The sequence below is a fragment of the Lactuca sativa genome, chromosome 9 (assembly GCF_002870075.4).
Source record: "Lactuca sativa cultivar Salinas chromosome 9, Lsat_Salinas_v11, whole genome shotgun sequence".
NCBI lineage: Eukaryota > Viridiplantae > Streptophyta > Magnoliopsida > Asterales > Asteraceae > Lactuca > Lactuca sativa.
Window position 1 is genome coordinate 89,942,463 of NC_056631.2, and position 17,028 is coordinate 89,959,490.

A 17,028-nucleotide genomic window follows, 5' to 3' on the forward strand; every position below is an offset into this window, starting at 1 on the left:
AGACTTTTAATTACAAAACTTAAATTTCAAAACTTGAGGACAAGTTTTAAACTTTTCAAAACATAAGGATCAAATAGCAAATAATATAAATCAACTAATTAGATTATCTCAATTTGATCTTATTAAATATTACTTGCAAGACAATCCACCAATTCAATTCAAATAATCAATTGTTATCATATAAGGAAATTATTATTCAACTAATTGGTAATTATCTTTTGTTTGGTCAAGAATATACTCATATATATGTTTAAAATCGGATTTTAATGACCCAAAGCAGTTAAGGCAAGTTTCCTCAAGTAAAACAACAAGAAATCCCGAAACTCCCTCTTTCTGACGCTCGAACTCGCCGAGTTCCCACTATGGACTCGCCGAGTTGGAGCTACTCGTTGAGTCCACAGTGGAACTCACCGAGTTCATCAGGCAGAATCACAAAAATCGAATTTTTCAAGCAACAAGCAATCAACCAATGCATCAATTCAATAGAAATCAATCAAAGCTCTGATACCACTGATGGGTTTGAGCCATAAGAACTTTCCTATGTGCACATGCAAACCCTAATTGCTTGGATCTAGGTTTCTCTAATTGAACATGCATTGAATCCAAGACTTACAATACTAGATCTAATGTAAACAATTGAGTCTAATCATATGAAATTGGATCTAGAACAATACCTTGGATTACTTGCTTGATACTTATTCTTCTTGGAGCTTAGAGTCACAATTGTCACTCCTCTAATGGCCTACAAACACCAACTAGAAAGAAGATGATCTTGAGAGAGAAGGAGGAGGGTGAGAAATCGGCCCTAGGGTTTCTTGCCTTGCATGAGTGGCAATTTCCCTCACCCTAGGGGTCTATTTATACTATGAGCTACTAGGGTTTCACCTTTAACCCTAATTGAATAACTTAGGCCCTAAGCAATCCAAGATCCTCCTAGATATTAGGCTTGGACGATTTTAAGGTTCCCAAACCCTAAATTCCGTCCACCCTCATATCCATAAGGACACATAGCCCAAAACACAATTATCACACATTTGACAGTTTATGCCCCTTTATTCAATTAACCTCTTTAAGTCACCAAATTAATTCTTAATTAATATATGACTTATATTAATCAAATAACATTATTAATGCTTTAATATATTATTCTCATAATATATTAACAATAATATTTCTTCTCTTTTAACAAATCATCCTGTCAAGTTGCTATGGTGAAGGCAACCCAAAAGGACCATGCACAACCGGGTCAAGTACTTACCAAATATGGTTACAGCCTTAGACACTAATCCAACAGTATTTTGGGGAACTCACTAAGCATTTATGCTTACAGTTGTTGTGTTGTGTGTTTCAGGTACTAGCAAAGACCGCTGGGAAGGCGTCGGCATGATCCGTACACACTGAAAGGATTTATGTATTTGAGATCTTTTGAGATTTTGGGATTTGTTGTTATGATGACATTGGATACAATTTTTTTGATGTTGTTTTGATGATTGAAAATATGTTCCAAAAATGAAAAATTGTTTTGAAAATTTACGTTGTTACATTAGAGGGGCCAACAACTTCTTATACTTCACTTCATAATCTGCATTTGCGTCCACCTTCTTGGACTTGTACTCCCTGGTGAAGCGATCAATGCCTCCAGAGTTGGAACACTTTGGTCCTTCCTTCTTCTCAACAATTGTCTTCTTACCAGCGACATAGCCTTTAGACGCCGATGAGTCAAACTTTGGTGGAAACCTTCTAGATCCAGATGGTTTCTTGTCACTTTGGCTAATGTAACGTTTTACTATTAAAATTTCACCTTCGGATTCATCATAAAATTTGTTGTCACTATTAGGGAGTGACTTCTTTGAGTAGAGGGCCACATATTTGTTCATGTGAGTGTCTCGCATAATTTCCTTGCGCAAGAGCTTCGTTTCTTCTTAATTACGAAGATTGTCAATGTATCCATCATCTCTTTGGTAGATTTGCAATTTTAAACAAAATGATAGATGTCATAGAGAAGAGCGTTTCCTATGGCAACACGAGCTTTGACGTCAAGAGCAACCAGACGCTCGTTGTCTTGATTGAACTCATGAGCAGGTTTTTCGACTTCATCACCTTCCTTAATGTTATCCTTCATGGGCTGATGCATAGGAACATAGGGATCGTATTTGATGATATCCATCATGGAATAGTTCATGGTTTCAAGGATCATCATGGATTTTGACTTCCACATGGTGAAGTTTTTCTCATCAAACTGTGGGATTTTATGACCAGAAGTGTTTTTAGAGTAACTAGATGGAAAAGAAGAAGACATTGTTAATCGATATCAATGACTTATTGTAATACCAGTTGTGCGATCCCTAATCAAGATCGATTAACAGAAAAGACAAAGAACAAAGGGTTTATCACAAATGTTTTTCACTAAGAATGTTCTCACCAAGAGAACAAGTACAAAGCTAGGATTCGTGAATTGGTAAATTACATGAGCTCTAAATACATGATTTTATAGTAATAACTAGTCGGTGAAAATCCCTACAAATTAGGGATTTAACCTAATCTATGTAAATACAGAGTATATCCAATATCCCGAAGATATCAGATATGCTAACTAACCATATACGTATACATCTACAAAACATCATCACACTGACACTGGCTATGTCGGTTAAGTCTTCACGTTGGCGTTGATGAGACGTTTGCACTGATGGAAGTCAGTGTGACCTGGTTTTACCTCATCAGATTCTAAGGTTTGACCTTACAATAATGATGTGGAGTAGTTTTTTTTAACGACAAATATAATATCCTCATAAACTACTCTTTGAATCCATATATGCCCATGACGAGACTTGAACCCTTAACATCAAAAAAGAGGGCAACACCTTATAGCATTGGATTAGAAACCCTTTAGTGATGTGGGGTAGTTAGTATGCCAAATTGTGATGTGGGCGTCGTGATGAGGTGAGTGAACACTTGTGTGATGGATATACCTATGGCCTAAGAATTTATCCCCATATAAAAGAGAGGCATGTGTAATTTTTTCAAAGTTTAGGGTCGTCTTTGAAATATTGACATTTATTTTAAAGGATCTTAATTTGCACGAAATAATCAACTACTACCCTCTTATATTTATATAACCAGTCACATCATGGCACACTTTTGTTGGCGAAGCCGTCACATTTGAGTCTCACCCTTCCTCAACTTGTTTCGTAAAATGGAGCGATAGTCGTCGTCTTCTTCTTCCTCCTCTCTCTCACAACACGATTATCTACCCATTTCTTCGTCATTCTTAGATTAAACAAATTCAATTTCTAGTTGACCCGTTTCGATTCACGCAGTCTCTCAGCATTTCAAAGAAAATTTCTAGGGTTTCGATTCTTAAACAAACTTTTGATAATGGACCCGGTAGCCCTCGATAGGATAATCGAACGGTTAATTGAAGTTCGATCGACTAAACCAGGGAAGTTGGTGCAGCTCTCAGAGGCTGAAATCAAGCAGCTTTGTGTTGCCTCTCGTGAAATCTTTATGAAACAACCTAATCTTCTTGAACTCGAAGCCCCTATCAAGATTTGTGGTATTTTCTGAATCCATTTCTTTAATGCTCAAGCGTTTAATCATTCGACCGATCTTTGTTGTTTCCGTTTCTTAATTTTGTTTTTGATGATTTGACTTTGCTTTACGCGTTATCTGATCGAGTGTTCGATTGAGGGTTTTCCGCTAAATGGGGATTTTATTTCTAACCCATTATTAACCCCCTTTTGTTTCTGATTTCAGGCGACATTCATGGACAATACAGCGACCTATTGCGACTCTTCGAATACGGAGGCTTTCCTCCCCAATCCAATTACCTTTTTCTCGGCGATTATGTCGATCGAGGCAAACAAAGTCTGGAAACAATATGTCTCTTGCTTGCTTACAAAATCCGGTACCCTGAAAACTTCTTTCTTCTTCGAGGAAACCATGAATGCGCTTCAATAAACCGGATTTATGGGTTTTACGATGAATGTAAGCGCCGATTCAATGTGAAGCTATGGAAAGCTTTCACAGAATGCTTCAACTGTCTCCCTGTCGCTGCACTTGTCGATGATAAGATCTTGTGTATGCATGGTGGACTCTCCCCTGATCTTTCCGATTTGGATCAAATCAGAAACTTACAGCGACCAACTGCCATTCCCGACACTGGATTGCTATGTGATTTGTTGTGGTCGGATCCTAGTAAAGATGTGAAAGGATGGGGGATGAATGATCGTGGGGTTTCTTACACTTTTGGTCCCGATAGGGTGTCAGAGTTTTTGACAAAACATGATCTTGATCTTGTTTGTCGTGCTCATCAGGTTTTTTTTGTAGCTCATTTCTTTTGACTTTTAGTTTTAGGTTAAACTCAAGAAACATCAATTTATACACATTTATTTGTTTAATTTGTTGAGTAAAAGTGTTATGGTGTATTAGGTTGTGGAAGATGGGTATGAATTTTTTGCTGAGAGGCAACTTGTTACAATATTTTCGGCTCCAAATTATTGTGGGGAGTTTGATAATGCGGGTGCAATGATGAGTGTGGATGAGAATTTGATGTGTTCATTTCAAATCCTTAAGCCAGCTGAAAAGAAAAACAAGTTCTTGATGTCTACAAAGATGTAAAATTGTCTTCAACTGCCTAGTGTATTTCCCAAGGTTAGCTCAAATCTTATATCTTTTATATTGTTAATTTACTTGTTACAATGATATATGTCATTAGGTCTTTGTAATGATTCTTGATATTGTTTGTAGTGGTTATAGTATTAATGTCTTTTTGATAGTAATGACATTGACTTAACTACTTTCTTAATGAAAGAATAATTTCATTTTCATTCTATTGTTAGTGTAAATAAAGTTGTGGAAATGATATATTTTTTTGGCAGATAATGTTGGTTTTGGAGAAGAAGAGGAAAAGAAAAGTGGGTGTTGCTCTTAGTTTTATGAAGATTCAATCAACGATTGCATTTGTGTTGAAACTTGAAAGAAATGATGAAGAATGAGGGAGAAGAGGAGAAAATTTGTGTTTTAAAAGCTACTACTTACTTACTCTATTGAATGTGTCTGTCTATATTTAGCTTTAGTAGACATTGTGAATGCTTCTCAATCATTTTGGAAAATTGCCATTAAAACAAACTTGTAGCTGTTTCATTAACTAATCCAGAGAGGGCAATTTGGGTATTCTTGGTTTATTATGTCATCTTGATTTTGTTCAATCTTTTGGGTACACCAAGGATCTTAACATGTTATGAATGAAACCATATGGTGGAAAACATTTTACAAATAAATTGTTAAATATGAAATAATAGTTTTGAAACTAAATTGAAAAGCTAATACCAAAATGACCATTTTCGAACTTCATTATGAGTTGGTTACAAACTCAATGATTCTTGTAAAAAAAGCATGTCCAAAAATTGTTTTTTCTGACAGGATTTGAAATTTTGAATTCAAATATTAGTATCGAATCTACTTTTTTAACTTGAATTTCTCATAAAAAAAAAATTGAAAGAATCGTTTTTTTGCCAACCAAAGTCCTAGTGGATTTCAATTAATTCAAAATCAAATGTTACAGTAACAATTCAAATTTAATCTTACAACTTACAACAGCAATTCAAAGTCAAAACCAACAAGAACAGGAAACTACCAATAATAAAAACCCCATCTTATACATGACATACATAATAACTTTCAAAATCGTCCTTTTGCTGTGTATGTTTTTTCACTTGAATAATTTCTAAGTTTGTTAGAATTACAACAAAAGCTTGTGAAAACTCATTTCTTGAGTAATTTAATGACGTCACCCACCAAATGCAATGAACCAGTTACAAGAACCTGATGCAACCACAATACACATATTCAATCAATCTTTTTTTTATTTAAAAAAGAAAAAAAGAAAAAAGGTCTTATTACCTTGAGTCGAACAGATTTATTGTGTTTAGCAGTGTCTCTTAACCACTTAATAGCCAATGGAAGAGATGCAAACACCACACTATTTTCACAGCTTTTAACAACACTCATTTCACTATACTCCGCATTATCTGTAACACTACTATTCCCTGAGAATATCATATCATTAATAAGAGCACAGTGGCATTTAAGTAATTTTCAAAACAATCAACTTTGTGAATGATAAAATACCTCTTTCACTAGATACAATGTTCTCCCATACTCTTTGAAGTGTTAACTGCCATGACACATCCACTAGAGATTCGGTTTGTGGGAATGAAGAGGTGGTGGACCCCACTTTGGTGTAAAGTGACATATTTGGCACAAATAGCGCCTTATTGAAGTTGATACCTGAAAATAGTAACCTACTTTACTCTCTTTTTTTTCCTCTACAAATAATGAAAATTAAAATTATTACCATGCCCAACACATGTTTTCAATAGCCGAGGAAGTAGCAAATGTGGGTCCCTCACTGACATACAATTGAACAATAATATCTGCATTTTTTAAATATAAGTTAAATATTTTTTAACAAATCAACAAATAAAATATTGTCATTTGTCACTTAACCTGTGCTGAGTTTTCACTAGGATTGATAGGGACAATTTCAGCATTATTATTTTTCAACAAATTAGGTTCTTTGATTGCAAGAGAAAACCAATTTCCACAAGCTTCCATGCTTTCAGGGCTGTGGGCCCCATCCAAATAAAACACAATTGATCCCGGATTCTCAATGTCAAGTGATGGGTCCCGCATGATCTGGGCCCTTCCTTGTAGGGCTGCAGTTGTCAGCCCTTTGATGAACTGCTCAGGGAGTGAACTCTGTATATCCAAACATAAATAATTGATTTTCTTTTTGAAATAAAAAGGGTGAATTTCATTAAAAAAAAACCTTATATTTTGTGTTTTTTTCCGAATTAAACCTCAAATCTTTTTTTTTTTTTTTGGAAAAATACCTTGCATTTTTTCATTTGTTTTTTTTAGCCCGGTTAACCTCATAAAAGACCTTATATTTTGTGTTTTTTTCCACATTAAACCTCAAATTCATTTTTTGCCTGAAAAAGACCTTGCATTTTTTTTCATTTTTTCCAAAAAAGCCCTCAACTTCGTATTTTTCTTTCCGAAAAAAACCGTCAACTTTTTTAGTTTTCTCGAAAAAACCCTCACATTTTACAGTTTTTTTTAGGGTAATCTAAAAAAACACATAGATTTTGCGTTTTTTCCGGATTAAACCTCAAATTTATTTTTTACCTGAAAAGACCTTGCATTTTTTCACTTTTTCTGAAAAAGCCCTCAACTTTGTATTTTTTTTCCAAAAAAAAACGTTCAACCTTCTAAATGCTTCCAAATAAACCCTCAACTTTTTTAGTTTTTCTTGAAAAAACCCTCACATTTTACAAAATTTTTTTCAGGCAAAAAATAAAGAGAAATTTACAAAAATAGCCATTTACACTAATGACATTACAAAAATAGCCAAAAAAAATCGAAATTACAAAAATAGCCAACGATTTCGCAGATGGAGATGCCCCATCTGCGAAATGAGCTTCTCATCTGCGAAAGTACAAGCACCTAAAGCACAGCTGTGTTTTAGGTGCTTGTACTTTCGCAGGTGGTTTTAATTTTTTTTTTTAATATTTTTGCTGTATATATAGGGGTAATTTCGCAGATGGAATAGGTCCATCTGCGATTTACTCTCACTCTATCTGCGAAATCGTGGTATTTTTTGTATTTTTTTTTTAAGTTTGACTATGAAATGAATTGGTTTAACTACGAAATCATGTTGCTATATAAAAAGTTTTGTAGAAAAAATATCATTTTGGTTGTTATTTGTTTAGGAACTCTCTCTACAAAAAGACAAACCAAATATTCAATCATTTTTTGAGCAAATTGTAGAGAGAGTTCCTAAACAAATAACAACCAAAATGATATTTTTTCTACAAAACTTTTTATATAGCAACATGATTTCGTAGTCAAACCAATTCATTTCATAGTCAAACTTAAAAAAAAAAAAAAAAATACAAAAAATACCACGATTTCGCAGATAGAGTGAGAGTAAATCGCAGATGGACCTATTCCATCTGCGAAATTACCCCTATATATACAGCAAAAATATTTAAAAAAAAAAATTAAAACCACCTGCGAAAGTAGATGAGAAGCTCATTGCGGAGATGGGGCATCTCCATCTGCGAAATCGTTGGCTATTTTTGTAATTTCGATTTTTTTTGGCTATTTTTGTAATGCCATTTGTGTAAATGGCTATTTTTGTCATTTTCTCAAAAATAAATTTGAGGTGTAATCTGAAAAAAACACAAAATATAAGGTCTTTTTTGAGATTAACCCATTTTTTTGGAAAAAAAAATGACAAAAAGGGCCAGATCAGAAAAAATGAAAGCATAAAAGGTCTGTTTCAAGCAAAAAAACTAAATTTGTGGTTTAATCCAAAAAAAAAACCCACAAAATATAAGGTCTTTTATGAGATTAACCATTTTTTTCGATTTGGCCCTTTTAGTCATTTTTTTCCGAAAAAACTTGTAAAATGTGAGGTTTATTTTCAGAAAAAAACTAAAAAAGTTGAGGGTTTTTTCGGAAACAGTTACAAGGTTTTGGGTTTTTTTCGAAAAAAAATAATAATAATAATAATAATGGCTTTTTCAGAAAAAATGAAAAAATACAATGTTTTTTTCAGGAAAAAAATAAAGTTTAATCCTAAAAAAACATAAAATATAATAGATTAACCGGAAAAAAAAAAAAAAAAAAAAAAAAAAAAAAAATCAGACTTACAGTCTGGTCAATGGAATCGAATTCCAGATGACCGGTTCTTTGGAGCCATGTGGAACATAACTTGATGGCAAGTCCAGCATTCAAATACTGGTGATCGCCTACAAGCCCAAGATCTAATCCATTCAACAACTTAGCATCCAATGGATTTGCTACTTCAAGTGGCACCTATTGTAATACCAATCAACTTTCATATTAAATCGATATTTTCAAGTTTTAAATATGAAATAAAGATAATATGAAATTACATCCAGCTGTGAAGCCTTTTCTATAAGTACTTCCATAGCTTCATCTGGTTGTGGAACAGTAAAAGCAGGAACACCTTTCTGCATAAAATAAGTACAAATTAAACTGTCAGCATCATGTCAGATGTAAATCAGGTACACAGTGGCCAGTTAGCTGACAAATGAATGAGAATTTGGGAAGTACCTTAAAGATGCCAGCTTTTTCCCCTGCTATTAGTGCAAGAGTATCTCCTACTCAAATTTAATAACACACATTTAATATGTATGTAGTATTTAAATTGAGGAATAAAATTAAAAAATGTCTAAAACTAACCTAGAATTTCAGTGTGGTCATACCCTAGAGATGAAATACCACATACAATGGGGTTTTGAACCTGAAAAGTAAAAAATCATGTAACATATTTAGATTAGATTTTTTTTACATGTATCTATTTATAACAAATCCCTTTTCACTATTTAAAGTTTAAAGTTAGCATCTAAAAGAGCACATACCACATTTGTTGCATCAAACTTTCCACCTAGTCCAACCTCCATAATGGCAACATCCACCTGGCATTCAAATGCAAGTTTTTGAGTATGAAATTATTATTTTTTGAAGTTTTTCTTTTGTTCTAGAAAGGGAAGGGAGTTGATTAAAAAAAAAAGAAAAAAAAAAGGTACTTACTTGTTCTGCTGCAAAAATCTTGAAACCAAGTAAAGCAAGAAAACGAAATAGATTTGGCATTGGTATATCCATATCATCATTGCATTTTTCCTGCAAATATAAAACAGAATAAATTAAGAAATAAGTTCATTATGGTCTTTGGGGTTTGACAGAAATTAATAATTTGAGAAGAGAAGGGTACAATAAAGTAACTGGAACCATTTATAAAGGTCTGAAGAAGCAGAATGAGTAGTTAATATAAGATATAAATAATTACATTCAGAATGTTTATGAATCAGAAATCATGCCTTCAGTCTATCCCAACACCACCAGAAGTATGCCAAAAACTTCTCTTCAGATATGTCCACTCTGAAGCATATGACCAAAAATTATAGTTTAAAGAGATATAGAAGAAAAAAAAAAGCTTATAAATTATAAGCTCATATCTGTGTGATGACTATTATGGAGTTGAAAAACTTGAAAAACTTGAAAAACTCACCCATCCAGTCGAAATCTTTCTCTAACATCAATAAGGTGAGGAGATGTGAAAAGCCCTGTTCTAAACCCACAATTGCGTAGTATTGCTTCAGTAAATGTGCATGTTGATCCCTACAGAAATTCCAAATATACACCAGCATTATTGATAAAATCGACATTACATCTACTTTGAATTGGAGAAATTTTCAAAGTTAAATGGTTAATGATCAAAGATTACCTTTCCTTTTGTGCCTGCTACATGGATGATCTTCATCTTTGAAATCGACTCCTCCAAATCCAGAATCTGTAAGAGAAATCAGATTGCCTTAAATCAGGAGTGCTAATAAGCAATTAAACAGTAATTTCATATTCCAAAACGAAGTTATGTGTTAGTAGCAACTAATATCCACCTTGACGTAATCGAAGAGTAGCTCAAATCTATGGCCGCTGTTGCTCGTATCAGCACGACTTTTCTGAGTAATCAGAGACGATAAAGCGTCCATTGCTTCATCATAAGCTGAGACACTACTAGCTTCATTGGATCCACATTCACCATCTTCACCGACACCAAATAGTAAAACTTTTACTAACAACTCAAAAAATCATATAATTTTAAATCTAAAATTTTGAAATTGACAAAGTGTGGGATCGAAAACTCGACTTGATTTGCTAATTCGTCAACTGAATACATGTATTCAAATTGAAGGCTATAGCGATTGAATATCGAACAAATGAAGTGCGTAAGAACGAGATAGATCAATTACCTTGTGCCATGTTTGATTGGGCACTGGCTGAGCTTCGGAAACCTGGATTAAGAACAGAGTGATGTGATTCTGCTGATAATATATGCGAAGAGAGGAATTAATGGAAGTGAAGATAGGGAAATCAATGGAGGTGGAAGAGGAGAAGACCAGAGTGATAACAGAAACAAGACGACGATGAGATGAAGGGGTAAGACTGGTTGGTGGGTGGCTAGATTGCGGTTAGGGTGGTGGAAGATTGGCTTGGTGTGGAAGAGAGGAAGGAACGCACTTTATTTGTCCACTACCAAAATATAAAATTGTCACTTTGGATCCATAATGCTACAAAAAGTAGCATAATTAACCCTAAAGTTTTTGAGAAAATTGGTAATAATATTCAATATATCTTAATATAAAAGCAAATATATGGTCAAAAATTTAGTAGAATAAAAAACCATAATTATAAAACATAAAGAAAAGAATTTGAGCTTGACAATTAGCCTAAAAAACTAAAAAACCTATAGGTTGTTTGTTATATCTATGGAGACAAGTCATGTAGAAATATATATAAAAAACCGTTTTGAGACTAGTCCAAAATATTGCATATGGACGTTACAAAGTTCACATTTTTTTTGAAAGATCAATATACATAAAATTCATGTGACCTTAACTCGCACATATTTTTTTTACAATCAATGACATTTTGGTCAATAGACATGAAACATTTTGTTTAATATTCAATTTGTTTGTGATCCATGAACTAAGTCGTACAGTCCATCATGTTTTGCCGCTTTAGCCGGGGTGTGACAACAAAAGCAAGTTATCAACCGTTGAGTCGATTGAAGTTGAGAAAATGCTGATAGTTGTTGCAAACTCTACGATGCAAAACTTTTACTTATTTATATCTCATTGTTGGGTCTAACATTTCTTGTAAAGAAGGTTGGAAAGAAGGCATCGATAAATTTACAATCAAACTTTTAAATTGAAAAGTTAAGACGTTATCGATGATATCCTATTGAAATCATTTTTGGGTAGTCTTGGTATTTAATATATGTCATAGTTTCCAGCCTCATAGACCATCATAAACTGATTGAAAATTTTGAGAAATATATTTTCTAGGGGTGTTGAAATTGACGAGAAAACGGTGGATTGGGTTTGTTGGAAAAGCAGGTAAAATAATAATAATAATAATAATAATAATAAAAAGCGGTTTTGCAATTGGAAGTTTATATGTTTTTCAATAAAGCTCACTTTTTAAATGATGATGGTGATGATATTTGATGGATAAAACTTCATTGTAAGTTTGTGTGGTCAAAACCATAAATATAACAAAATGTATGTTATATTCTACGACTTTGCGAAGTTCTTATACAGTTCCATAGGAAAATATTATATGTTCTTTCGATCCAAATTGCAGCCATAGAGGTGAATTTTGGATTACTATAGTAAAAAATGGTGATGACAAATTGCCTAGGTTTCGTCTAGAGCACTTATCGTTAATGGGGCGATATTGGTGGCTAACGATTATACTACTTAGAAGAACCTTGTTCTCATCAAGATAAATGCACTTGATAAAAAAGAATCATGTTGAATCGCGTGCTATGTGAGTCAACAATGTCTAATAGTTCGACGATCGATCATAAATTTATGACTTGGTCTTTAGGTTTAATGATTTGAGTATTACTTTACGGCTAGATTGTGATTTACTTTCATCTTTTACTATTGCAAACCGGCTTTCATGGCATGCGAATTTACCCTTAAATTCAACTAAAAATAATGTTTCTTTTCTATGGATGTCCTAGAATCATTGAAACTCTACTTTATTTGGAGTGGTCACCCAAGGAGACGATCATAGTTTTTTCCTAGTTTTTTTTTTTTTTTTTTTTTTTTTTTTTTTTTTTTTTTTTTTTTTTTGATGATTAAAGAAGAAATTAAAACTAAACTTGGTTTGATAGCTTCAAAATCCAACTCTTTTTTTTTGGAATGACCCAACTCTTGCTATTTTGTTTTGTATTGTTTTGTATTTTTTATATAACTCTCGCTGTTTTATCCCGATGGGTGATTCTATGGTACGAGTTAAAGTTTGGGATTTAATTAGAGAGCGGATTCGAAAAAGGTTATCTTCTTGTAAAATGAAATTAGTCTCAATTAGTGGCAGACTGACCTTAACTAGGTCAGTTTTGGGAAGTTTGTGTATTTATTATTTTTCGCTTTTTGAACTTCCTACAACGATTGGTTAGATTTTCGAGTCCTATAGAGCTCTTTTTTTTTGGGTATGGATGATGACCGGATGCATATTCATTGGGTGAAATGGGAGTTTGCTCTTAATTCAAAAAATAATGGTGGCTTAGATATTGGGAGTTTAGATGCTTTTAATCTTGCTCTTTTGTACAAAATTGAGGTGGAGATTCATTCATGAGGATTGATTCCCTTTGGGTTCGGCTCATTAAGTGCTTACGTGGCCCTGATGGAGGTTTTTGGGGTGGTCATCGGTCTTATGGTGGTAGGGGAGTTTGGCACAAAATTATTGGCTATATTAATCAATTGCATGAGAGAAATGTGGTTGATAAAAACTTGATGTCTATTGTGATTCGAGATGAATCTCTTGCTAAGTTTTGGGAAGATGCATGGTGTGGTGGGTTGATTTTTAAAAACCAATTCCCTAGACTTTATATTGTGTCTAATGTGAAGAATGCTCTTGTTGGTGATCTTTGGTCTCCGAATGGATGGAACCGTACTTGGTGTCGTGCAATTAGGGGAGGGGTTAAAACTTTGCAATTTTACAGCTTAATGGATTTGAATAGTCATGTTGTGTTGGGTTCTCATCCAAATAGATGGTATTGGGAGCTTGATTCTACTGGTATTTTTCTGTTAAGTCCATTAGAAGACATATAGATGGCGTTCATCTTCCGGTAGGAGGTGCTATTACAAGATGGAATAAATATGTTCATATTAAAGTGAATGTGTTTATGTGGTGGTTTATGTTAGACAGATTACCTCTCCGAACCAATATGATTGATAGAGAAGTGGAATTTGACTCAGTGTTGTGTCTTGTTTGCCAATGTGTTTCAGAAAATATCTCTCATTTGTTTTTTCAGTGCCCTGTAGCTCAACAAATTTGGCAGCATGTATCTTTTGGTTGGATGTTAAGTTTACGGACTTTGGCTCCCTAGTAGATTTGGTAGATTGGGTGGATGCTAGGCTAGTAGGTAGGATGAAAAGAGTGATTGTGGAGTCAGTGTGTTTGACGGTGATTTTGGTTCTTTGGACATACATGAATATGGTAATTTTTAGGCCTAATAAGTAAGTATAGGAAGCAATTTATTTTTGATAGCATTGTTGAACATTCTTTTAGGTGATTTTATTTTCGTTATATTAATATTAGGATTAATTGGACTTGGATGAATAATCCAATCCTGTCTTAACTTTGTTTTTTATTTGCTAGTTTCTTGCTAGCTTTGGTATCTTAATAAACATTTTCTTTCGTTAAAAAAATAGCCAAATGTTAGTTCAATACATAACTCAAAAACCAAAATAACACCTTGTTTTTCTTATCTATTGGATTTTGATGGAAGAAAAACATTAGAGAGTGATCACTGAAAAGCCTTTTAAACGATCATACATATAGTTTAATGTAAGAAAATTATTGTATTTACCAAATATATAAAACTTATAGCCCAACAAACTAACTGATTTTCACTTTTAATTATATTTCTAACTAGTAATCTGTAAATAATATTGTATTACACAAAATGAAAAACAAATCGTCTGGGTGGTGTAGTCGGTTATCACGCTAGTCTCACACACTAGAGGTCCCCGGTTCGAACCCGGGCTCAGACAATTGTTTTTAACTATTTTTTAGTTTAAATACCCATTTTGTCGACCAGATATATTCTGATTTCATTTTCGTGTATATTCTAAAAAAATTAATCTCACCTAAAAACGACATTATTAGCATGACTAGATTAAATGTTCGTATATTTTGTTCTATTATTGTTTTTTTTTTCTTTTTAATTTTTCTGGTTGACCTTGATTTACCATACAACACAAGTTGAGGAGTTGCTTTCACCGAATGCTTACACAAGTCGTCTATCAAAAAGTCCACCATTCAATATCCAATAAATATATAAATAAATTTAAGGATATAATCTAAACCATAAATAATAAAATCATTTAAATCTCCAATTTTCCTTTTTGGTTTTTCCTTGACCAAATCCATGTCTACTAGACTACTACAAATCTACAATTGTATACTCCCTCATGCAATTAAACTAATCATTACATTAATAAGTCCACACCATATATTCTTCTACTATTTGTACCACATGCATTAAGATTTGTATGTTTTTGTAAGTAAAAAACAAATTTTCCATACATCATTTCCATAATTAGCATTCTATCTTGCAGTCGAGAACAAAGATATGGCGCCATTGCAGAGATCGACGTCGGCAATCGCACCTCAACGTCAACCCGATCAACTTCAGATCCACCACTTTACCCATCAACACCCTGTTCACAAACTGTTCATGGCGTTTGAATTCACCTGCGACGGCTGCAAGACGCGTGGATACGGCGTAAGATACCGATGCTCCGCCTGTAATTTTGACCTCCATGAACATTGCGCCACCGCCGCCCACCGTCTCCAATCCCACGTCCACCCTCACCACCAGATCGTCCTCGTAAACCGCCCAGGAACCTCACACTTCTGCGACGTTTGCAAAGGCTTCACCGACGGGCTTAGCTACACCTGTCAGACGTGTGAGTTTGACGTTCACACGCTCTGTACCCAGATCCCGGTGGCCACCGGAGTCCCGAAGTTGAAGGTGGATCCGTGTCAGCAGCAGCAAGGAGGCGTGCAGTGGGCCCAACCTACGACGGCGTTTGGTGGTCATCATCAAAATCAACCGGTGGTGATGGTGAACCAGTTCCAGCAAGGAGTACCTGCGTCGACGACGGCGTTTGTTGATTATTATGGAACGAATAATGGTAAGCCTGTGCAGATGATGAACCACCAACAGTATCACCACCAGCAGCAGCTGCATCAACAAGGTGTATCTACGACGGCGTTTGGTGGATATCAAGGAGTGAATAATAATAATAATCAAGCTGTGATGATCAACCAACACCACCACCACCACCAGCAACTGCAACAGCAGCAACAACAGCAGGCGTTTGGTGGTTATCAGAATCAACAGTTCGGTGGTTATAATAATCAACCGGTGATGATCAATCAGCAGCAGCAGCAACAACAGCAGCAAGGGAATAAGTCGAGTACTCTTTCGAATGTGGGGAAAATTGCTGCTAATGTTCTTATGACTTCTCTTATTGGTGTTCCTATAAATTTTAACTCAAGAAAGTGATCAGCTTTTGCGATGGCTTAAGTATGTCGGAAGAGGGTTTTCATTGTAATTTTAATTACATTAATGAATGATCAATTGTATATCTGTACTTTTTATTTATTTCCATACTTTATCATCAAATATCACTGATTTATGATGAAATAATTCAACTGCTTCTTTTATAGTTTAATAAACTTGTTTCTTGTTTGTTTAGCCATGATATGTCATAATTTTGAGGAGTAATGATGATACCAATAGTTATCATCACACCAGATTAGTTAAGGATCTCGAGTGTACGTAGGATTAATCATTGGAGGGTTTCCGACCTGATAACTGACAGTACACATCAAAATAGACATTGTTAAGGTCGTGAGTAGATCTGGTAAACGTGTCGTGTCGTGTTAAGACATTAAACGGGTTGAAATGGCTTGACCCTAACCCGACTCGTTTAATTATTGTGTCGTGTCAACCCGTTTATTTTTGTGTCGGTTTCGTGTCGGGTTTCGGGTTAAGGTCTAGATCTTGTAAATATGTTGTGTCATGTCTGCTTGAAACATTTTAAAGGTTGTAAAGTAGGAGTTATGATGCACAAATAAAAAAGTGAAACATTGGAGTTAGGAGATGGAATGAAAAAAAATTTAGTAAGTTTAGAAGGCAAAATGAAAAGAGTTGAAGTTGGGGAAAAAAGGGATAATTGGTGAGGATGAATAAATTTAAATAACTTTGAAAATTTGAATATTATTTCTAATTCTTGAGTTTGGCTCACTATAAGTTTATAACATACTCCCTCCATCCCAAAATTATTGTCCACAGACAAAAAACACGCAGATTAAGAAAAGCAATCAGTAGTTTTGTATTTTTGAGTA

General features: G+C 34.2%; 3 protein-coding genes and 1 non-coding gene across 5 annotated transcripts; 3 read left to right on the plus strand and 1 right to left on the minus strand.

Moving 5' to 3' along the window:
* Positions 1-3,135: 3,135 nt before the first annotated feature.
* LOC111912430 (serine/threonine-protein phosphatase PP1 isozyme 3) lies at positions 3,136-5,175 on the plus strand. Its single transcript, XM_023908168.3, has 4 exons — positions 3,136-3,556; positions 3,757-4,316; positions 4,432-4,653; positions 4,881-5,175. Exons 1-3 carry the CDS (start codon positions 3,379-3,381, stop codon positions 4,618-4,620), a joined length of 927 nt encoding a protein of 308 aa, XP_023763936.1. The 5' UTR covers positions 3,136-3,378; the 3' UTR covers positions 4,621-4,653; positions 4,881-5,175.
* A 367-nt stretch (positions 5,176-5,542) lies between these two features.
* On the minus strand, positions 5,543-11,113 carry LOC111912429 (folylpolyglutamate synthase). 2 transcript variants are annotated; one of them, XM_023908166.3, is made up of 16 exons: positions 10,848-11,113; positions 10,494-10,639; positions 10,322-10,387; positions 10,106-10,215; positions 9,915-9,975; positions 9,628-9,717; positions 9,456-9,512; positions 9,277-9,337; positions 9,148-9,194; positions 8,967-9,044; positions 8,722-8,886; positions 6,511-6,762; positions 6,359-6,437; positions 6,133-6,291; positions 5,905-6,050; positions 5,543-5,826 (listed from the first exon to the last, which is right to left on the minus strand). In XM_023908166.3, exons 1-16 carry the CDS (start codon positions 10,855-10,857, stop codon positions 5,767-5,769), a joined length of 1,587 nt encoding a protein of 528 aa, XP_023763934.1. In that variant the 5' UTR covers positions 10,858-11,113; the 3' UTR covers positions 5,543-5,766. The 2 variants fall into 2 exon arrangements, with proteins under 2 accessions (XP_023763934.1, XP_023763935.1); XM_023908167.3 differs by lacking the exons at positions 10,322-10,387; positions 10,494-10,639; positions 10,848-11,113 and having other exon boundaries at positions 9,884-9,975; positions 10,106-10,123.
* Positions 11,114-14,589: 3,476 nt separating this feature from the next.
* Positions 14,590-14,663, plus strand: TRNAV-CAC (transfer RNA valine (anticodon CAC)). Its single transcript has one exon. It is a non-coding gene; the product is annotated as a tRNA-Val (tRNA).
* Positions 14,664-15,107: 444 nt separating this feature from the next.
* On the plus strand, positions 15,108-16,265 carry LOC111912428 (uncharacterized). Its single transcript, XM_023908165.3, has one exon. It carries the CDS (start codon positions 15,245-15,247, stop codon positions 16,181-16,183), a length of 939 nt encoding a protein of 312 aa, XP_023763933.1. The 5' UTR covers positions 15,108-15,244; the 3' UTR covers positions 16,184-16,265.
* The last annotated feature ends 763 nt before the right edge of the window (positions 16,266-17,028 follow it).